The sequence below is a fragment of the Tenrec ecaudatus genome, chromosome 4 (genome assembly GCF_050624435.1).
Source record: "Tenrec ecaudatus isolate mTenEca1 chromosome 4, mTenEca1.hap1, whole genome shotgun sequence".
Lineage (NCBI taxonomy): Eukaryota > Metazoa > Chordata > Mammalia > Afrosoricida > Tenrecidae > Tenrec > Tenrec ecaudatus.
Genome location: NC_134533.1, coordinates 74,175,741 through 74,199,723, shown reverse-complemented (window position 1 = coordinate 74,199,723; position 23,983 = coordinate 74,175,741). Strand labels below are relative to the sequence as shown.

Sequence of the window (23,983 nt, the reverse complement as noted above, 5' to 3'; positions counted from 1 at the left end):
ATTTATAGATTATTATTTTGTCATATCTTGCCCTGTCCAATGTCTCCCTTCATCCACTTTTCTGTTGTCCATACCCCAGGGAGGAGGTCATACGTAGATCCTTGTAATTGGTTCCCCATTTCCAACCCACCCTCCCTCCATCCTCCCCGTATCACCACTCACGCCACTGATCCTGAAGGGATCATCTGCCCTGGATTCTCTTGTGTTTCCAGTTCTATCTGTACCAGTGTACATCCTCTGGCCTAGCCAGATTTGTAAGGTAGAATTGGGATCATGATAGTGGGGGGGTGGGCATTTAGGAGCTAAAGGAAAGTTGTATGTTTCATTGTTGCTACATTGCACCCTGACTGGCTCGACTCCTCTCCGAGACCCTTCTGTAAGGGGATCTCCAGTGGCCTACAAATGGGCTTTGGGTCTCTACTCCGCACTCCCTTCCTCATTCACAATGATATGATTTTTTGTTCTTTGATGCCTGATACCTCATCCCTTCGATACCTCATGATCATACAGGCTGGTGTGCTTCTTCCATGTGGGCTTTGTTAGTTCTGAGCTAGATGGCCACTTGTTTACCTTCAAGCGTTTAAGACCCCAGACGCTATATCTTTCGATAGCCGGGCACCATCAGCTTTCTTCACCACATTTGCTTATTCAGCGATTATGTCGGGAAGGTGAGCATCATAGAATGCCAGTTTAATAGAAGAAAGTATTCTTGCATTGATTGAGTACTTGAGTGGAAACCATATGTACATGCCTTCATTTAAACCTCTATAAATGCCCTTTGCCTCCTAGCTCTTTCCTTTGTTTCCTTTGACTTTCCTCTTGTCCCACTATCATGCTCAGTCTTCATTTGGGTTTCAGTAATTCCTCTTGGTTACATTACCCTTGATCATGCCCCACCAGGCCTCCTACACTCTGCTCACCACTGGTTTGGATCACTTGTTGTTCCCTTGTCCCTGGGTTTGTTAACACAACTACCTTGCCCCCTACCTCCCCCTCTCCCATGTCCCCCTGGAACTGTCGGTTCCATTGTTTTCTCCTCCAGATTATTCATCCAGCCTATCTTATTTAGACAGACCCGTGGAGATAATAACACGCACCAAAACAAGACAGCAAAACCAAGCAACAATATACAACAACAACAAACCTATGACAAAAAAACAACAAAGCAAAACATAACAAGAAAGAAAAGCTTGTAATTAGTTCAAGGACTATTTGTTGGCCTTTAGGAGTGTTTTCCTGTCCAGTCTGTTGGGGCACCAAGCCCTGGCCCCAAAGTCCACCTTTGGCAATCACTGAGGACCTCGCTGCTCTGTTCCCTTGCTGTTCTGTTGCACTCCCTTAGTGTTTTGCCTTGGTGTGGCGGGATCAGATCAGGCCCAGTTCCCACACCGTGTCTCTGGTGTTATCCCCTGTAGGGCTATGGGTCAGTGAGGGACATCATGTCTCATAGTGGGGCCGGCCATGTGGTCCTCTCTGTGGACTGGCTGCTCTAATCAGAAACATCGTCCTCAAGGCCTGGTGGGCCAGGCTGTGCTCCACTCTTTCATCCCCCTTCATTTGCTCTTGTATACTCCAATCAGACATGTCCCTCTCCCGGAGCTGCAGATTCAGTGCTGTCCTTTGAAATAAATTCTTCTGGGGGGAGGAGCAGGTGTCCAAGTAGTAGTTGGGATTGGGGCTGGCCCCTGTTGGAAGGGTTTCAATGATAAATTCCATTTTTTTATATAGGGCATTCAGGTGATCTCATTCTTCATGTGTGATTGTTAATAGTTTGTGTCTTTCTGGGAACCAGTTGTATTATCTAAGATATAAAACTCAGTAACTTAGAGTTATTCTTAGTAGTTCTTTATTATTTTTTTTATTACTGTAGCATCAGTAGTAAGAGTCCCTCTTTTATTCTTAACATTAGGAATTTGTGTGTTTTTTTCTCTCCTCTCTTATGGTTCAGCCTGGTTAGAGCACAATCATATTGATCTTGTCAAAAACAACAAGAACAACAACCAGAGTTTGGTTTCATTTGTTTTTTAAATTTTAAATTTCAGGTAATATGTTTATTATTTTATTCTGATAACTTTGGGCATCATTTGATTTTTTTTTCTAGTTTGTTAAGGTGGAAGCTTAGTTTACTGATATTAGATCTTTCTAATGTAACCATTTTACACCATCCATTTACCTGTAAGAACTGAGAGCTACTTTATGTAATTTTTGAAAAAAAAGAACAAAATTAGAAGATTCACACATCTCAATAATGTGACACTGGCATAAGGATAGGCATATAGCCTAATGGAATTGAGTGTCCAGAAATTAATCTACACACACACATACACACACAAAGTGATTTCAAAATATTCATGGAAAATGATGTTAAAATATTTTTTCCACAAGTTTTTGGTGCTCCCATGTATAGGTCAATTGATATTGGACAAGGGTGACAAGATCATTCAATGGGAAAAGCACAGTCTATAGATACATGGGACAGGAGAAGCCTCCATCCTGGCATCTGACCCACAGACTTGGGACTTGCCATCCCCCACAGCTGCACAAGTCATTTTCATGGGAGAATTACCTCTGTGTATAATCTTCTGTATGCATATATATATGCACACACTAGGGTAAGTAAAACAGTGTTGTTACAAAATCAGAGAAACTTTTATGAAACAAGAATCTTCACATGTGAAACCATTTGTGAAACTTATCCTCCATGTAGGTCTGTTCAGTTTTGAAGGTGGTGTTTCCATCTCTCTTCCTTCCCCCAAAGGCTCCTGGACTCTTCCATTCACGTCACATCAACATGGTAGCTTTGGTTTTCACAAGGGACTCCAGTTGTCTTCCTGTTAACTGTTCTTTGAGTTTGGAGAGCAGAAAGAAGCCTGACAGGGCAAGATGAAGATTGCAGGGGCCATGGAGTAAGGCTGCCCAGGTGGTGAAACCCACGGGCACCCTGCTGTCCTTGTCAGGATGGAGCAGGTTCCTCAGTGCAACTTTCCTGGCCTTTTTCTCACCAATGCAATTTTCAGTTTTCTGGAAATGCATAATAAACTTCCCTGATCATTCTCTGTTCAAGAAAATTTGTCAAGATTCCCCCTTGGGAATCCCCCAAAGCAGTCTCAAGTTCTAAACGGAGTTCTCTGCCTTGAATTTAACAGGCCCAGCAGCTAGATTCTCTTGTGGGAGTGACTGATTTTGGGGGCCTTCATTTTCAAAGCTTTCTATTCCCGTAAAGGTGTACAGTCTGGAACCCCCCTGGGTAGTTCTCCTCTGCCCGCTAGGGTTGCTGTGGGACGGAATTCGCTCGATGGCAGTGAGTTGGGTGAGTGGGTGATGAGGTATAAAATGTCCTCCTGAGAACCTGTCTGCGGCCCGCCACTCCCGTAGAACCATGCTCACAACATTTTGGGTAGAACCCTCGTACCAATGCTTTTTCACTGACTCTCTACGTCAGTTTCACTGGTCCTGCTTTTCTAGAAAACCCAGCCCAAGGTAGTGTGCGAAGACTTCAAAATGTTTGTGGAGAAGTTCCGTCACTGTTGCACACAATCCTGCAATATCACTGTCTGTGAGTAGATGGATTGGATAGACACACAGGCTGAGTGAGTGTGAGAGGAAACGTGAAAATATACCCATGAATATACGAGGAAGCATCCCGCCCCAAAATGCCCCGGTATTGTGCTCGGTGGGGCAGAGCTTTCATAGTACGCATTCTTCCCGCTAGGCAACATCGAGCACCCTGCTCTGAGTCAGTGCACCCAGTGGTGTCACCTGGGAAGCTTCTCTCTGATCACAGGGAATTGTTTTGTAAAATCAGTTTCACTTGAACCTCATATTTTGTGATGGATGGCTGATTTAAGAAAATATCATTCAGCTGTGGAATTTTGTTTCCTGCTTGGGAAAAATGTTTGCAGAAACTGTTGTGCTGTTCAACACAACTTACAAGAACAGGGCTGTGGGAAAAACCCAAGTGTACAAGTGGTTTTCTCTTTTCAAAAACCGTGAAATGTCACAAATTGATGACAAACCTCGTTCTGGATGTTCATCAACTTCCTGAACAGATGAAAATGTCTACTTGTAGTGCATTTTTAGTTCATTCTTAAAGGGACTGAAAAGATTACATAACACTGAGACCAAAAAGCCTGATTTGTGGCAGATGGGGGACTGGTTTTGCCGGCATGACAGTGCACCTGCTCACGCAGCCATCTCAGCGCGTCAGGTTTTGGCAAAAATAGCATGCCTCTCTTACCCCATGCACCTTACTCACCTGGCCTCACTCCCTGTGACTTCTTTTTGTTTCCACGAATGAAGACAGACATGAAAAGACAGTGATTTGAAGACATAAAAGAGGTGACAAAAAAAGGAGGTGTTGTCAGCTATCCAAACAGATAAGTTTGAAAAATGTTTCCAAGAATGGAATTGCAGATTTGACAACTGTGTGAAGTAAAATGGAGAGAGATTTGAAGGTGATAAGGTTGTTGTGTAAAAAAATTTAAATACATAGATTTGAAAAAAGTGCAGGTTATTTTTCTGGTACCCCCTTGTATCTAGGCTGGACCGAGGATGGTTAGATACGCAGATTGACCTTTGCTACAAATACGAAAGTTGTGGAGCATAGCAGGGACAAAGCTAAAGAATGTTCTTAGAACCAGAGCCTTGAGGGAATGGGCTGCTCTGTGAGAGGGCTCAGGAGACACAAGGTAAATTGACAGAACCGTTCACAAAGACAGTGTTTGAAGTCTTATTTGAATGAATAGCAAATGGAATCTTACAAGCTTTTAGGCAGCCATCTAAGTTTCAGTTATTGGTCTCTTCCTGTCCAGAAGAAAGCAGAGTGATGAAAATCAAAAGTCACGTGGGGGAAATGAGTTCAGTAGGCTAATGGACCATGAAAACATCAGTGTCCACAACCCAGTGGCCAGAAGAACTAGATGGTGCCCAGACACTAAAACCAACTGCTCTGAAAAAAGATCATATTAAAAAGCTCCTAGAGAGAATGGGAGAAGAATGTGAAACATATCTTAAATTAAAAGACCAGAGTTGAGGCTTCAGAGAATGACGGTGACTCTGGAGGCATACTACCCAATCCCTCTTCAAAGAAGACATGATAAAGCAGAAGAGCCCCGTAGTCCTGCATCTCTGAAGAGCTCAGTGAGTTGAGCAAACAGAATGGGAGACGGGACCATCCCCAGCTCCTCACACACACTTCCCTGTCCCCGGCACACAGAAGGGTCTTGGGCCACCGTCACATGCCTGGCAGAGGCTCCCGGTGCTCTGGACCCAAGCAAAGCAGCTTAGGGTGACTTTTTAAAGGGCAACCCAGTTTGAGCTCAGGCATCCGTGGGCCTCGTGCCTCTGGGCCCAGCAAGCTGCCTTAGAGTTCCTTCTAAAAAGTAGCAGAGCATCTGGAAACCACATGAGTCGCTGTGGAATATTGTTACCTAGTGCCAGAAGATGAACCCCTCAAGGTGGAGGGCACTCAAAACTCCCCCGAATATTTCCCCCTAAGATTCCCATTTGTAGTGATCTTGGAGGACAGAAGAGCGCTGCCCCTTGTGGTTTTCCAGGTGATCTGAACAGGTGCAATCTTTACCCTTCACCCTTCCAAGTCCTTTCTCACGTAAACTGCCAGCCTCTAAGCTAGTAGTAGCCAAGGGCGTAACGGCTGTGCCAACTGGACCACCACAGTGGCTCCAGGCCAGCTCTACTGGTCATCAAATCCCCTCAGCTTTCGTTTGAGAAAAGATTTCTCCTTCCCTTTTGAAAACTTATTTCTCAGCATACAGATTTTAGTTTATAGGTTCTCCCCCCGCCCACCTCCAACACTTTTCTTTATTCCACTGTTAATTCAGGAGCTGGGTGTGCTGAGCCCTGGCGCTTGAGCTGCGTACCTTGGGGTGGAGGGGCGCACACAGTGGTACCCCTTTGAGCATTTATTAGCAGCCCTGAAACTTTGTATCACGCCCTGGTCAACACCCGCCTCAGCATCTCTCACTGGCATTGCAGCTTCTTGGCTTCCTTAACAAACCCGTTAAGTATGCATTTGTCTCTCTCTTTTGTGGCTTTTGCCATGGATATTAGAAGCTAGAGGTCAATTATAGAACATTAAGGTAATGCTGAATGTTTCTCAAATGAGAAGAAACAGCTACAGATATCAATCATTGGAACTTGGAGCATATGAAGTATAGATGGAGGAAAACTGGAAGCTATCAAAAATGAAATAGATCAAGACTGTTATTTAACCGTTAATATGCAAGGAAATCCATCAGTGCAGCTGTAAATCAGATACAGTGTTGGTAATTATGGCCTCCTAGAGAAACTTAGAAAGTGCTCCCTCTTCTTTCTTGGGGAGGTGGAAGGGGGAGGGTTTTGTGAAGGACGTGTTCATTTTTCTTTCAGTATTTGGTAAAATATATCAGCAATGTCATCTGATCTTGGCTTTTCTTTTGGGGGAAGTTTTTGATTACTGATCTACTCTCTTTCCATAGGTCTGTTGAGATTTTTTATTTCTTCTTGAGTCAATTTCAGTGATTTGTGTATTTCTGGGAATCCATATTTTATCAAGGTTATATAATTTTTGGTATAAAATTGTTAACAATATTCTCTTATAATCCCTTTTAGTTCTGTAATGTTGGCTGCAATGTCTTCACTTTCTGGTTTTATTTATTTATGCCTTCTCTTTTATCTTTGCCAGTTTAGCAAAATGTTTCTCCATTTTATTGATCTTTCCAAGAGCCAACTTTTGAATTCATCGATTCATGCTATTTTCTAGTTCTCTGTTTTATATATACCCACACACATCTTTATTATTACCACCTTTACGTAGTGTTACGCTTACTTTGCTTTTCTTTTCCTAATCTAATCATCAAGTTAATGATTTGGGGTCTTCTTTCCTTTGTTTTTTTAAAAATCATTTTATTAGGGGCTCATACAACTCTTATCACAATCCATACATACATCAATTGTGTAAAGCACATGTGTACATTCATTGCCCTCATCATTCTCGAAACATTTGCTCTCCACTTTATCACCTGACATCAGGTCCTCATTCCCCTTCCCCCCTTCCCACTCTCCCCTCCCTCATGAACCCTTGATCATTTAAAAATTATTATTTTGTCATATCTTGCCCTGTCCAATATCTCCCTTCACTCACTTTTCTGTTGTCCATCCCCCAGGGAGGAGGTCACATGTAGATCCTTGTAATCAGTTCCCCCTTTCCAATCCACCCTCCCTCTACTCTCCCAGTATTGCCACTCTCACCACTAGTCCTGAAGGGATCATCTGCCCTGGATTCCCTGCGTTTCCAGTACCTATCTGTACCAGTGCACATCCTCTGCTCTAGCCAGATTTGTAAGGTAGAATTGGGATCATGATAGTGGGTGGGGAGGAAGCATTTAGGAATTAGAGGAAAGGTGTATATTTCATCGTTGCTATACTGCACCCTGACTGGCTCATCTCCTCCCTGAGACCCTTCTGTAAAGGGATGTCCAGTTGCCTACAGATGGGCTTTGGGACCCCACTCTGCACTCTCCCTCATTCACAATCATAATGATTTTTTGTTTGATGCCTGATACCTGATCCCTTCAACACCTCATGATCATGCAGGCTGGTGTTCTTCCATGTGGGCTTTGTTGCTTCTGAGCTAGATGGCCGCGTGTTTACCTTTAAGCCTTTAAGACCCCAGATGCTATATCTTTTGATAGCCGGCCACCATCAGCTTTCTTCACCACATTTGCTTTGTCTTCAGCTATTATTTTGGGAAGGCAAGCATTATGTTTAATAGAACAAAGTGTTCTTGCATTGAGGGAGTAGTTGCGAGGAGGCCCAATGTCCATCTGCTTTCATAATACTAAACTTATAAATATAAGCACATAGATCTATTTCCCCATCATCATAAATAAATGTTTATGTATGTACATGTGTGTATTTAGACCTCTATATATGCCTCTATATAGACCTCTATATATGCCTCTATATAGACCTCTATATATGCCTCTCTATATGCCCTCTATTTCCTTTTACGTTCTTCTTGCCCCACCATCATGCTCAGCCTTCATTTGGGTTTCAGTAATTCCTGTTGGTTACGGTGCCCTTGATCAAGCCCTACCAGGCCTCTTATACGCTCCTCGCCACCGATTTGGATCACTTGTTGTTCCCTTGTCCCTGGATTTATTACCATCACTACCTTTCCCCCACCTCTTCCTCTCTCATGTCCTGCCGTGCCCCCCACAAACCATCCTTCCCATTGTTTTCTCCTACAGATTGTTTATCCTGCCTATTTTACCTAGACAGACCTGCAGAGATAATATGCACAAAAACAAGACAGCAAAACAGAGCAACAAAAGAAAACAAAACAATCATTAAAAAATGACACACAAAAAAAGAAAAGCCTGTAAATGGTTCAAGGTCTGTTTGTTGATCTTTAGAATTGTTTTCCGGTCAAGTCTGATGGGATGCCACGTCCTGACCCCAAAGTCTATTTTTGGTATTCCCTGGGGACTTCCTTGCTCTGCTCCCCTTGCTATTCTGTTGCATGCCTTTTGTGTTTTACCTTTGTGTGGTGGGGTCAGATCGGGCACAATTCCCACACTGTGTCTCCAGTGTTGTCCCCTGTAGGGCTATAGCTCAGTGAGGGATGTTGTCTTGTAGCGGGGCTGGCCTTTATGGTCCTCTCTGTGCATTGGCTGCTCTGAGCAGGGATATCATCCTCAAGACTTGGTGGGCCAGAATGTGCTCCACTCTCTTTTCCTCCCCATTCATTTGCTCCCATCTGCTGTGAATCAGACATGTTCCTCTCCCTGAGCTGTAGTTTCAGTGCTGTCCTCTGAAGTAAATTCTTCTTGGGGAAGGGAGCTGTCCGCATAGTTAGGATTGGGGCCGGCCCCTCAGACCTCTCTACTGGTTCCCTGCTTCATGCTGGCATGTTGCATTCACATCTTGGAGCTCTGGGTTGAAGTCTGGTCCCTTTTCCCCTGTGGACATATAAACAATACCCTCCCTCTGGTGGGTTAGTGCCCTGTTCTCCGCTACCCATTTCCCCCCCCCCTCCTCCTTTTTAGTTGGCTACCATATGTATCCCTGTATTTGGTCCGGCCCCTGCCATACTACGTGGACTTCACCTCAGGAATGTTTGTATACAGTAACTTTTTCCCTCCGCCCCTTTTGCATTTTTTTTCAAGCTTACCTCAGCGGACTCATGTTGTACTTGTCTTTTTGTGCGTGGCTTACTTCACTTAGCATAATTGCCTCCAGTTCTTCCCATGCTACGGTGTGCTTCATGCGTTCATCACTGCTTTTGAGCGATGCATAGTTTTCCATTGTATGTATGTACCCCAGTTTTTTAATCCACTTGTCTGTTGATGGAAATTTGGGTTGCTTCCAACTCCTTGCAATTGTGAACTGTGCCACAATGAACATTGGAGCACTGATGTCTGGGCTTGGTTTGTTTCTTGCCTTTCCTGGGTATATGCCCAGTAGGGGGATTGCTGGGTCGTATGGTAGCTCAATTTCAATCTGTTTTAAATATCGCCATATTGATTTCCATAGTGGCTTTATATATCCACAGGTCCACCAGCAGTAGATAAGAGTTCTGTCTCCCCACAGCCCCTCCAACACTTGTTGCTTTCTGAGTTTTTGAATTGGGCTATCTTTAAGGGTGTTAGGTGGTATCTCATTGTTGTTTTAATTTGAATTTCTCTGATGGTTAATGATCAGGAACATTTTCTCATATGTTTTTTTAATCATTTTATTGGTGGTTTGTACAATTCTTACCACAATCCATCCATCCATCCATTGTGTCAAGCACATTTGTACATTTGTTGTCGTCATCATTCTCAAAACATTTTCCTTCTACTTGAGCTCTTAATATCGGCTGCTCATTTTCCCCCTCCCTCCCCACTTCCCCCACCTCATGAGCCCTTCATAATTCATAAATTATTACTTTGTCATATCTGTCTGACATCTCCCCCCGCCCTCTTCTCTGCTGTCCATCCCCCAGGGAGGAGGCTATACATAGATTCTTATAATCAGTTCCCCCTTTGCACCCCACATTCCCTCCACCCTCTAGGCATCGCCACTCTGACCACTGGCCCTGAAGGAGTCATCTGTCCTGGGTTCCCTGTGTTTCCAGTTGCTATCTGTACCTATGTACATCCTCTGGTCTAGCCAGATTTGTAAGGTAGAATTGGGATCATGATAGTGGAGGGGGGAGGAAGCATTTAAGAACTAGAGGAAAGTTACATGTTTCATTGTTGCTAACCTGCACCCTTACTGGCTCATGTCCTCTCCACAACCCTTCAGTAAGGGGGTGTCCAGTTGGCTACTGATGGGCTTTGAATCTCCACTCTGCACTCACCCACATTTACAATGATATGATTTTTTGTTCCTTGATGTTTGATACCTGATCCCTTTGACAGCTCGTGGTCACACAGGCTGGTGTCTTTCTTCCATGTGGGCTTTGTTGCTTCTGAACTAGATGGCCACTTGTTTATCTTCAAGTCTTTAAGACCCCAGACACTATATCTTTTGATAGCTGAACACCGTCAGCTTTCTTCACCACATTTTCTAATACACACATTTTTCTTCAGCAGTTGTGTCGGGAAGGTGCGCATCCTGGAATGCCAATTTAATAGAACATGTTCTTGCATTAAGTGCTTGAGTGGAGCCCCAATGCCCATCTGTTGCCTTAATACTAAACATATAAATATATGCACATAGATATTTTTCCCCACACTCATATAAATATATTTACATATGTACATTCCAGTCTTTAGACCTCTATAAATACCCTTTGTCACCTAGTTCTTTCCTCTGTTTACTTTTACTTTCCTCTTACCTTGCCATTGCTGAATCCCTCCTTGCCGTTGATTTTGGATCACTTGTTGCTCCCCTGTCCCTGGGTTGGTCAGCACCACCTCCTTACCCTCTCCACCCCCTTTCCCATGTCCCCCCAGAACCATTGGTCTCGTTGTTTTCTCCTCCAGACTCTGCATCCAGTCTATCTTATCTAGATAGATCTGTAGAGAGAATAATATGCACCAAAAAAAACAAGCCATAACAAGATAGGCAATGAGTGAGAACACACGATGACAGCAAAAAGGAAAACAATTACCCATAGAAGAATAAATTAATTAAAAGAAAACAATTTTGAAAAGAAAGAAAATCCTGTAAATAGATCAAGGTCTGATATTTGATCTCTAGGCTGTCCTTCAGTCAGGTTCAGTGGGGTACCATGCTCTGGCCCCGGAGTCTGTCCTTTGAACTCCCTCGGGGGCTCCCTGCTTTGCTCCTACGGTGGCTCTGCTGCATGCTTTAGTGGTTTGCCTCGGTGTCACAGGGTCAGTCTGGGCCAGTCCCGACACTGAGTCTCCAGTGTTGTCCCCCGTAGGGCCCTGGGCCATCAAGGGACGGTGTATCTCATAGTGGGATCGGTCATATTGTCCACTCTGTGCATTGGCTGTTCAGAGCGAGGATGACATCCTCCAGGCCTGGTGGGCCAGGATGTGCTCCACTCTCTCTTCCTCCCCCTTCATTTGCTCCCATTTGCTCTGATCAGACATTCCCCTCTCCCCTAGCTGCAGCTTCAGTGCTGTCCTCTCAAGTAAATTCTTCTGGGGGGAGGGACAGTTGTAGCTGGTATGGGGTTGAGCCTTCAGGCTCCTCCACTGGCCCCCCACTCCTTGTCAGCACACTGCATTCTTCTGGCACTGGCTTTGAATCTGGCCCCTCTTTCCCTGTCGAGACACAAACAATATCCTCCCCTTGGGTAGGTCTAGTGCCCTACTCCCCCATCACACATCTTTTCTTTCCCCTTTCCTTCCTCCCCCCCCCCCTTTTTAATTGGCTACCATCTGTACCCCTGGGTTTGGTCTGGCCCTTGTTTCTCATATGTTTATTGGCCATTCGAATTTCAGACTCTGAAAAACTTCTGTTCAGGTCCTTTGCCCACCTCCTCAGTGGACAGGTAGTTTTTCTCTTACTGTAAGCTTGCAGCGTATTGTAGATTTTAGTAATAAGGCTTTTGTCTGATGTGTCATTGCTAAAGATGTTTTCCTAGTCAGTGGGCTCTCTTATTATTTTCTTGGTGAATTCTTTCAATGTGCACAGGTGAAATATATCTTCAGTATATCCCCCTTGTCAATTTGTGCCTCCTCTGCATTTGTGTAAAACCTTCCCTATTTCTGATAGCCTGTGTATTCCCTGCGCCAAAATTCTCAGATAGGTCCCAATTCCCTCATTGATGCCCCTCATAGTTTGGGGCTTTACCTCGAGGTCTGTAATCCTCCTTGAGTTTATTCTTGTGCATGGAGTGAGATAAGGGTCTTGCTTCATTTTTCTGAAGGTAGTTCTCCATTTTTTCCAGCATCACTTATCGAAGTGGGCATCTGCTTCCCATTGGTTATTTTTTGGGCTCTTATCAAAGATGAGTTTTCTGTATGCTGACGATTTTATTTATTGGTTGTCAGTTCTTTTCCATTGGTCTGAGTATCTGGCAGTATACAAATGTCATGCAGTTTTGAGAACTGTGGCTGTATAACATGTGCTAAAGTCAGGTAAAGCAAGCCCTCCCACTGTGCCCTTCTTCTTGAGGAGTTCTCTGCTAATTCTGGGCTTCTTCCCTCTCCATATGAAGTTGGTAATCAGTTTTTCCATTTCTTTGAAGAAAGTTGAGGGTAATTGTAAGCAGTACATTAAAAAAATTTTAGTAGTATATTTTTTAACCTTCTTGTGGTGAATCAGTTTTATTCCCTTCTCTTTTACTTAAAAATATTTTATATATTTAACTGTGTTTAGGTGAAAGTTTGTCCAGTAAATTACATTTCTAAATGATGTTTATGCATTTTGTGACATTGTTTACATTTTTCACAATGTCAGCATTCTCATTATTTCCATTCTGTTTGTCTTGTTGCTGTTAATCTAGGTAATCTCTGCCTCTACTTTAATGTTGACTCTGATCTCATGTAGTTGGTTATTTAATGGACCACAGGACACAAGGGGACGTTGTTTATTTTATAAGCCAGTCTGTTATTTCAATGAATGGTAACCACTGAAAAGTTTTACATAAGTAATTGGATATTTTATGCAGGTGTGCTTCTAGGTGGCCTCCCTCATCTATTTGACATATACATATGTACTCACATTTACCTACACATGTACTCTCAAGTTATTCCTCCGGTCGCAGGGCTGTAATGTTGTTGCATTTACTAATGTTGTCTGTGTTCTTGTTTTTGTCTTCCTTTGCCTTGGTCATGTTGTACTGACTTGCCTTATGTGAGTATTGCCTTTCATTTCACCAGCATTCACTCTTATCTACTTTGTAGTCAGTGCTTATCCCTCCCTCGACAGTCCCTAACTGAGAGTACTGGTAATATCAAATAATGCTTATTTTTGTGTGTAAACCTGTTAGGGGACTTTAAAAAGTTCATGGAAAAATCCATTATCTTTTCGTTCCTTTTATGTGAACTTTTTGAAGCCCCCTTGTATTCTTGATTTTTTTATAATATGATCTCATACTGTGTTTACTCTTGATTTGTTTCATTCAGCATAATGCCCTCACAATTCATCCATGTTGTTGGATGTCTCACAGACTCATCATGATTCTTTATTGATGCATAATATTCCATTGTCTGTGTGTACCACAATTTGTTTATTCATTCATCAGTTGACGAACACGCAGGTTGTTTTTATTATCTTGTTATTGTGAATAATGAAGCAATGAATATGGATATACATGTGTGCATTGTGCTGCTGTGCTGCTTTTTCTGGATACACACCTAGGGCGAGAAAGATGGGACTGTCTACTCCCTCACAGGGTTAGTACCGGAAACCCCCAGGGGTCACTGAGTCCGCATCAGCTCTGCAGCAGTGGATCATATGGTATTTCTATTTCTAGCTTTTGAGGAAGCACCATATGTTTTCCATAGTGGTGGTATCATGCTGTGGTTCTGTCAGCAGTGTATGAGACCTAGTCTCCCCACAGCCTCACCAGCAATTGTTGTTCTTGTTTTTACAAGTTTTTAAGTCCGTGCCATTATTGCAGGGGCTAAGTAGTGTCAGGCTGTCTTGATTCCTGTGGCTGTGTAGTAAGTTTAGACATCAAGAAGTTTGAGACCTCTTTGTTCTTCATTATTGCTTTGGCTATTGAAAGCCTCTTTCGTTTCCATATAATGTTTGTGGTTTGTTTTTACTTTTCACTAAAGAGTGTTGTTACCTTGGTTTGAGATTGTATTATATCTGTAGATCACTTTGGGTAGTAGTGACATTTTTACTATATTGCTATTTCTGATCCATGAGCATGGAATATTTTCCCATTTGGGGAGATCTTTTCGTTTTCAGTAGTAGTGTTTCCTTGCAAAAAATTTTTACTTCCTCAGCTAGGCTTCTTCCTAAGTGTTTTTTAATCATTGTGGAGGCTGTTCTAGGTGGTGGTGTTTTTTTTGGTTTTCCTTTGGGAGTTCTGTCTTTAGTATACAGGAAAAACTCAATTGGTTTTGTGTGTTGCTTTTGTACCCTGACAGCTTTCTGACTACTTCCATTGGAAGCTCTGGGATTTTTTTTTTTTGCAGATCATGCCATCTGCAAGTAAGAATAATTTTATTTTTTTTCCTGTCTGTTTTGGCTGCCTCTTATTCCCTTTCTTGCCTTGTTGCTCTGGCAGAAACTTCCAGCACCGTCTTGAGTAAGCTTGGGGATCATGAGCATAATGGTCTCATTCCTGTTCTCACGGGGAGGGAAGCCTCTCTCTCAGTCCTTCCCCGTTGAGCATTCTGAGCTCTTGGGTTGGCATAGCGGCCATTAGTTATGCTGAGGAATTTCCCTCTAGTCTTGTTTTGTTAAATGTTTCATCAGGAAAGATTTTAGCAAAGGCTTTTTCTGTAATAACTGAGATGATTGTGGGATTATTGTCCTTTGTTTTATTTCTTGGTGAATTACAGTGATTGAATTTTTAATACTGAACCATCACCCTTGCATACCTCCTATGAATCTCACCTTGTGTTAGTCTGGATGGACTAGAGAAACATTCATAGACATTCATATGTGCATAAGAAAGAGCTTTATATCAAGGAGCAATTGTACATTGAGAAAACATCCCAGCCCCGTTCAGATCAAGTCCATAAGTCCGATATTAGCCCATATGTTCGATACCAGTCTATAATTTCCTCTTCAGACTCACTGAACACATGTAATGATGGGGAGTGCAGGAAGATCACAGGCCTGTGGGTGGAAAGTCTTGTGAATCCATTGGTGGAAGCATCTCAGTGCTGGTGTGGATCTCCATGTGGCTCCTCCAGTTCCAGGGCTCTGGTTCCATCAGTGTAGCTCCATGTGGCTTGTCAACAGGAATGTCTCACAGGGAGACGAAACAGAGTGTGTCTGGCATCCAGTGAGCTATTTATCTCTCCAAAATGAGGTTCATCAAGCTGCGACCTGATTGACAGGCTAGACCACCTCTTCACTCTTAATAGACACCAGATAATGTAACTACCGCACACCTGATGATGTGTTATTTTTTGAGTTGCTCTATCCTGTTGGTTAGAATTTTGTTGAGAGTTTGGGGTCTACATTCATAAAGGATATCCACCTGTGATATCTCTACCTGACTGGTAACATGGTGCTGGGGGCTTCGTAGAACGAGTGCAGGGACAGTCCCTCCTTTTCTGCTTTGGGGAGTAGAATGGGCATCAACTCTTCTCAGAATGCTTGGTAGAGCTTTCCAGTGAAGCCTTCTGGGGTTTCGGGGTGGGTAGGAGTGAGGCGGAGGCTTAATGACATTGTCTTTCTCTTTTGTAGTAGATCTATTTAGATTTTCTATTTGCATTTGAGTTAGTTTGGGTCAGTGTTTTGTTTCTAGAAATTTGTTGTAGCATAGCTTTCTTTTTTGGCACATCACTTTATTTTTTTAAACATTTTATTAGGGGCTCATACAACTCTTATCACAATCCATACATATACATACATCAATTATATAAAGCACATCCATACATTTTTTGCCCTAATCATTTTCAAAGCATTTGCTCTCCACTTAAACCCTTTGCATCAGGTCCTCTTTTTTTTGTCCCCTCCCTCCCTGCTCCCCCCTTCCTCATGAGCCCTTGATAATTTATAGATTATTATTTTGTCATATCTTGCCCTATCCGGAGTCTCCCTCCCCCCCCCCTTCTCTGCCGTCCATCTCCCAGGGAGGAGGTCACATGTGGATCCTTGTAATCAGTTCCCCCTTTCCAACCCACTCACCCTCTACTCTCCCAGTATCGCCCCTCACACCCCTGGTCCTGAAGGGATCATCCACCCTGGATTCCCTGTGCCTCCAGCTCCCATATGCACCAGTGTACAACCTCTGCCCTATCCAGTCCTGCAAGGTAGAATTCGGATCATGGTAGTTGGGGGAAGGAAGCCAGGATCTGGGGGAAAGCTGTGTTCTTCATTGGTACTCATCGCACCCTGACTGACCCATCTCCTCTCCTAAACCCCTCTGTGAGGGGATCTCCAGTGGCCAACAAATGGGCCTTGGGTCTCCACTCTGCACTTCCCCCTTCATTCACTATGATATATATATATATATATATTTTTTTTTTGCATGATGCTTTATACCTGGTCCCTTTGGCACTTTGTGATCGCACAGGCTGCTGTGCTTCTTCCATGTGGGCTTTACTGCTTCTGAGCTAGATGGCCACTTGTTCACCTTAAAGCCTTTGAGACCCCAGACTCTATCTCTTTTGATAACCGGGCACCATCAGCTTTCTTCACCACATTTACTTATGCACCTGTTTGTCTCTGGCGATCGTATCATGGAGGTGTGCAGCCAATGATATGATTTTTTGTTCTTTGATGCCTGCTAACTTTGGCACATCGCTTAAAAAAATCATTTTATTGAGAGCTCTTGCAGATATTTTAACAATCTGTAATTCAGTTAGATAAGCATAATTGTACAATTGCTCCCACCATCATTTTCAAAACATTTTCTTTCTTCTTAATTCTTTGATATCATCTCCTCTTTATTCCCCACCTACACCCCCCCAGAAACCCTTACTGTCACTTATAATAATTATTTTGCTGTATCTTACACCATCCACTGAATCTGTTCACTTATAATTCTGCTATTTGTTACCCTCGAGTGGGGTTATACAGTCACCACTGCTGCTGCTCTTCCCGGACCCTCAGGGATTCATTACTCCCATTACTATTTCTGAGGAGTTTACCTATCTTATATTTCATGCATCAAACAATCTTAATTATACAAATGGAACTATGCTGGCCTAACAAGATTAATGAGGTAAAACCAAGACCATAAAAGTAAGGGGAGGAAATATTAAAGAACTAGGGAATAGTTCTGTGTTTCATCAGAGCTATACTGCACCCTGGAGATATCAACCCATCCACGTGGCCCTGAAGTACAGCTTTTTACAGTGTTGTTATTATCCTCTTTTCCCCAGTTGGGTCTGTCCCACTTTCATTTGTTACTTGGGCTGTTTGCTTCTGCTCATTTTTTTTCCTTTGTCAGATTGGTTAATGGTTGGTTGCTCATTTTGTTGATCCTCTCAAAGACATGACATCTAAATGACTTTCCTGTTATTTAAAATTTTCTATTTCATGTATTTCAGCTCTGATCTTTGTTATTTACTCCTTCTGGTAGCATTGGCCATCTTTTTCTCACTGTTTTCCCTGATTATTCAAATTGTTGGGTTAAGTTGTTAATGTTGGGTTTCTTGTCTTTTTTAATGTATATATTTACTGCTATAAATTTTCCTTTATATACTGCTTTTGTTGTGTCCCAAAGGCTTTGTTATATTTTCATTCTCATTTGACTATTTTAAAATTTTATCTTTTTGTTTGTTCTATGACCCAGTAATTCTTTAGATATGCGGCGTTTAGTTTCCATGTATTTACTTTATTTGATGTTTCTGTCATTTATTTCTAGTTTTAAACCATTATGGGCAGAGAAAAAAGTTTGTAGTTTTAATTCTTATAAATTTATTGATGCTTGCTTTGTAGCCTAGAAATATAATCTCTGCTTGAATGGCCCATGTGCATCACAGAGGAATATGTTTTCTCCTGTTGGATGGTCTATGAGGTTGAGCTGATTGACGGTATTGTTTAGTTTTTCTCTATTGATCATTTGTTTGTTTTTTTTCTGTCTTTGTTCATTTTTATTCTCTTGTTCTGCCATTTGTTGAATGGGATATGTGGAAATCTGCTATTATAATAGAACTATCATGGAGCCTGGCATTGGGTACATAAATATTTATCATGTCTTCTTGTTTAATTGATCCTTTAGTCATTATATAATGTCCTTTGCCTCTGATAATGGATTTTGATGTGATCTTTCCCCCCCAGAAATTAATATTGCTATTCCTGCTCTTTTTTACTGGGAATATGTATTTTTCATCATTTTATTTTTAATTAATTTATGTCTTTGTATTTAAGGTGTAGATGCTATATTGATGGGTCATATTTTTTGCTGCTGTTTTTTTTTAATCCATTATACCGCCCCTTCATTTTGACTGGTGCATTTAATCCATTTACTTTTGGTATGATTAGCAATAGGTATCAATTCATTGCTGTCATTTTGTTCTAATTATGCATGATAATAATTTCTTTGTTCTTAATATTCTGTGCTGGGTTCTTTTTTATATAATATTTTTTCTTTTATCTATTATTGCTGTTTCTGTTTTCTAAATTCTAGCATAGTAAACCATATAATTGACTGATTCAAAATACTAGTCCATTTCAGCTCATTAATGTCTAGGGTACTGATCTTTATGTGTTCCATTTCATTTTAACAGCTTTCTATTTCCCTAGATTCATACTTTATACATTTCTAGTTCAAGTAATTAATAGATGTTTGCAGCTGGTTTTTTTCTCATTTTGATTCAAGTCCCAATGAAGATCTTAAAGGCTTTCCTCCATCCATGTCATTATTGTCGATTCTACTTTGAGAAGGCAGCTCTTCCTCAGTCGTATTTTGAGTGCCTTCTGTCCTGAGGGGCTCATCTTCTGGCGCCCTAGCTAACAATATTCTGCCATTCATGGGATTTTCAGTGGCTAATTCCTTTGAAGTGGGCGGCCTAGTCCTTCTTTGTAGTCTGTTCCTAGGCTGGAAGCTCTGCTGAAACCTGTTCACTCTGGGTGACCCTGCTGGTATCTGAGATGCCAGTGACACAGCTTCCAGCATGACAGCAACACACAAGCCACCTCAGTGTGACAAACCGACAGACAGGTGATCATAGACAAGTAATTATAGAAGGCAGAATTAGCTGTACAATTAAGCTGCATAACAATGGGCCATGGAAGTTTAAAGCCACGTATTTATCTTCCAGGAGGACTTCATGAAGGAAGTTGCATGTATAGCTTTGTAGGTTGTGCTAGGACTTTAACAGATGGCTATGGCATGAAAGATAGACCAGTTACATGTGAAGCCCAAACCTGTCCTCTCTCCATTACTTAAAAGCTAGAAGAGTGAGAGCAGATGTGGGAATCCAGTGAAATGGAAAAGGAGCGTGTTCCCTTGAGTTATAGAAGAAAAGGTCACAACCAGAACGCGAAGACAGACAACACGTTCTAAAACACGGGAGAACTCATTCCAAATACCCATCACTTACGGAGCTTACATTCTACTTTTCTTTGTGGCAACTCTGAGCTCACATGGCCAGCATTTCAGAGGGCGTGGTGGGTTGAAGGGCAGTGGGGCAAGAAGAAAGTAGAACTGGATGTGGGACTGCATAGCAGAAGAACCAGGAATTGCTTTTGGTGGGAGCCAATGTATTTTCTGATGGATTTGTTTATTTTTAGGACAAACCATTTTACAAAATGGAACCCCTATCAGAGGCTGATAATGAAAAAGCGAGAAGTCAGAAAATTCCCAAACTACATAATTTATTGGATCTTGCACGAAAGGAAAAAAAATATTTGATATTTGATCTTACACGCCCTCCCCGCAAACACCCTCTCAGAGACTCCTATATCAGCGTGGTAGTAAGCGTGATCCTTGCCTCTAAAATCGATCCACATCTGGTATGTCTACCTCAGGGTTTATAATAGAGATTGGGAAGTGGGTGGCATCCCTAGGAGTATAGTCGCTGGATTTGACCGACCATGTGGATTCTCCTTGGGACCTCAGAGTAAGTTTGCTTTGTGGAAGCCCTGGTGGGGCACTGGGTGGAGAGTGGGCCGAGAGAAGATTCGCAGTCTCAGAGTCCCTCAGAACAGGCGTGTTCCCTCTGTAGGATTCCCGTGGGTCGGAATTGACCTGGTGGCTGTGGGATTGACGGAGATAGACATTGTTGCTTATGCAGTACATATGGCGCTCACAGAATGACAGCTACGTAGCCAGTAAACCATCTACTGTCCCTTATTAAATGAAACACTGACCCCGTGAAGGAGGCATGCGTGTAAGGTCCATACGTGTGACCTCCACCATGGCTAACATAGATCAGAAAGAGGCACAGAGAACGTGTCTCTGATGAACCATGTAGAATGGACAGCTAGCTCATGTTTTAGCAGATATGTGTTCGTATTTTTGAGAAGCAACTCTCTACAATTGACCAGACAATCCATAGAATCTTATAAGAGTACTGGAAAGGAAATAAATATGTATGTTTTTACAAATAGAGCTATTTTTACAGGTGAATCATAGTAGCCTCCCTGTGTGAGACTTTCTGCAAACAGTGGGCCCGTGACCCATGATGTTTACTCTGGGTGGGGGGTCCTGAAAACCCTCAGTTGCAGAAGAACTCTGGAGAGCTGAGAACGTATTCGTGTTACGAGTCCTTTGGGCCAGGCTGACTCTTTCAGCAAAGGCCTGAGAGTCACTCTTATTTCCCTTAGGCCAGTACTCAAGTTATGAGGCGTCACCTATTTTACATGAGACTGTACATGGAGATGGCTGGCCACTGAAGAGCTCCCTGGTCTCGTTGTAGATTTTCTGGTTGCCTGGCTCTGATCGGGACTACGTCCGGTATTTAGCTCCCGGTTTCCAGCATGTGGGCCGGTTAGAATCTGTTGAAAAACTTGCAGAACAAAAAGTAAGCGTAATAAACGTTGACTACAAGGAGCTGTTCTACAGTGGGCTCAGGTAAGTGAGGGGTTTTGCCTCTCGCAGTTGGCTTTGTCTTAGTTGCCCAAAACCACGCTCCAACTAAGCTTCTTAGCTTCCCCTTCCCATCTCAAATTGCTTTGTGAAGCCGTCTTTCTGCAGTCATCCACTTTCTCCTTTAGATCCTTTTAACCTTAAAAATGTCATTGATTGGGAGTTCATACATCTGTCATTTTAAAGTTCAGTCATGTCACGCAGAATTGTACACTTGCTGCCACAGTCCACTTCCAAACATTCCTTTTCTTGCTGGACTCCCCAACATCGTTCCCCTCCCCGCTCCCCCCGAGACCCTATTCATCAGTCCTGGACCCAGTGTACTGGACAACAGGGACACACGTAACACCTTTACCTTCTTTCTGTCTTTCCTCTCCCCTCTCGGCCAGTGAGCAGTTATCAAGTGTAGGCCATGTTTCTTGAATAGTCGTAAGCCCCTTCTTCAGTTTGTCCCAGTCCCTCAATCATTTGATACACTCTTTTGTCTACTTTGCATTTCTGATTTTATATAAAGTAGCCTTTTGAAAATCTGTACCTTAAAAGTTTTTTTGTTGGTGGTGGTTTTTTGTTTTATTTCTTCCTGCCATGAATTACCAAATAAGGATTGTCGTATCTCACATATAGCTTCATGATGCAGACAGCCAGATTTCTTACAAACATACCTAAGAATCTAAGTAAGTCATTATTTCAAAAATAATTAAAATCCCAAGCATACAAGCATGAGAAGGAACTAAAATCATCCACCACCACTTTTATAAATATTGTACTGGAGAAAGATTCTCAGGATTAAAAATACCTAGGCATAAAATGGTAATATTCTATTTAATAGCCTCTTCCTATTAGGTTCGGGCCACTGGTGGCACAGTAGTTAGGCACTTGTCTGCTAATCAGAAGACTGGCAGTTCAAACCCACCAATGGCTGAAATAGCTTCTCCTCATCAAACCTTTCCTGTTCTGAGAGAAAGACGAGACTTTCTGCCCTGGTGAAAATGGACAGCCCGGGACACCTAAAGGGGCAGTTCTCCTCGGGTGCATAAGGTTGCTTTGTGTTAGAATGGACCCTGTGACAGTGGTTGAGAGAAAACACACACACACACACACACCTCACTGCAAATGACAGGGTAATACACATACACACACTCACTGCAAATGATGGTAACTCACATACATACACACACACTCACTGCAAATGGCAGGGTACAACTGCCCCTGTGAGTTTCCATGACTGTAATTCTTGACATGAGTGGAAAGCCCCATGTTTCTCCCGAGAAGGCACTAGTGGTTGTGAACTGCTGACCTTGAGTATTGCGGCCCAGTGCACAGCCACTAGGGCACCAGGTCTTCTGTCTGATAGAACGCAGACGGTTTCAAATCCTAGCCTACTCATCATTACATACGTGCTGCTGGAATGTTTCTGAGCATCCCTTTCTTACTTGTAAACTGAGGGTAACAAGCCCACCAGCCACTCCAAGGAAGAGAGATGAGGCTCTCTGTCCCATCAAGGTGTACAATGTGGGCACGCCTATACCGAGGCACTGTACGTTGAAATCGACTCAGTGGCAGTGGGTTTAGTTAATGATGTTAAGTATATATATGATCATTTTATTGGGGTTCTTACAGCTCTTATAACAATCCATACATCAATTGTATCAGGCATGTTTGTACATATGTTCCCATCATTATTTTCTAAACATTTACTTTCTATTGAGCCCTTGGTATCAGCTCCTCTTTCTTCCCTCTCTCCCATCCTTGTGACCCATTGATAAATTGTCAATTATTTTCATATCCTACACTGACCGCTATCTCCCTTTCCCAACAATTCTGTTGTTTGCCCCCATAAGGGGGGTGGTGGTGGTGGTAGTTATGTATGATTGGTTCCCACTTTCTCCCCCCTTCCCCTCATCTCCCCCCACCTTCCCCCTACTCTCCTGGTATCACTACTCCCATTTCTATTCCTGATGGGTTTATCTGACCTGCATTCTATGTGCCATGGGCTCTTATCTGTACCAGTGTACAATCTCTGGTCTAACTCAAAGTGAAAGCCAGGACTGAGTCATGATAGTGGCTGGTAAGGAACAAGAGGAATATTGTGTGCTTCATCGGCGCTATACTGTGCCCTGGTTGATTCATCCCTTCCTTGTGACCCTTCTGTGAGGGGATGTCCTAATGTCTACAGATGGGTTTTGAGTCTCTGCCCCAAACCCCTTGTTTTCAGCAATAATTTCTTTCTTTTGGGTCTTCCAATGCCTTTTTCCTGATCCTGTTGACACCTCTGATCGCCCAGGCTGGTGTGCTTCTTCCATGTGGGCTTCTTGCTTCTCAGCTAGATGGCTGCTTGTTTAACTTCAAGTCTTTAAAACCGTAGACACTGTATCTTTTGATAGCCTAGCACCACCAGCTTTCTTCACCATATTTGCTTATACTCCCATTTGTCTTCAGTGATCATGCCTGGAAGTTGAGCATTGCTGAATTCCAGGTTGTTAGAACAAAGTGTTCTTGCACTGAGGGAGGGCTTAAGCAGAGGCCCAAAGTACATCCATCACATCAATGTATTGCCATATTAATATATATGTACATAGGCCAATACCTCTATTTTTATGAATTAATATATTTACATAAGTGCATACCTAAGTTTATACCTCTATCCATAGCTTCACTTATTAGATCTTTCCTCTGTTTCCTTTTACCTTCCTCCTGTCCCACCATCATGCTCGCCCTTCTTCTGCCTCTTAGTCCTTCCTCTCAGCTAGATTGCTGCTGCTCCAGCACCCCCAGGGTCTCCAGGTCCTCCTCACTGTTGATTTTAATTCCCTAGTTGTTCCCTGCCTGTGGGGTTGTTTGCTCATGGCTCCCTTCCCCCACCCCCTCCTCCCCCTATGTCCATCTGGAACTGTCGACTCTTTGCTGTCT

At 42.7% G+C, this 23,983-nt stretch overlaps 1 protein-coding gene across 1 annotated transcript in view; it reads left to right on the top strand.

The window, feature by feature from the left end:
- GDPD4 (glycerophosphodiester phosphodiesterase domain containing 4) overlaps positions 1-23,983 on the top strand; it is an 88,799-nt gene that overhangs the window by 41,862 nt on the left and 22,954 nt on the right. Inside the window, exons 11-12 of the mRNA XM_075547786.1 lie at positions 19,777-19,998; positions 20,904-21,058. Coding sequence (XP_075403901.1) covers positions 19,777-19,998; positions 20,904-21,058 — 377 coding nt within the window. The remainder of the gene's footprint in view (positions 1-19,776; positions 19,999-20,903; positions 21,059-23,983) is intronic.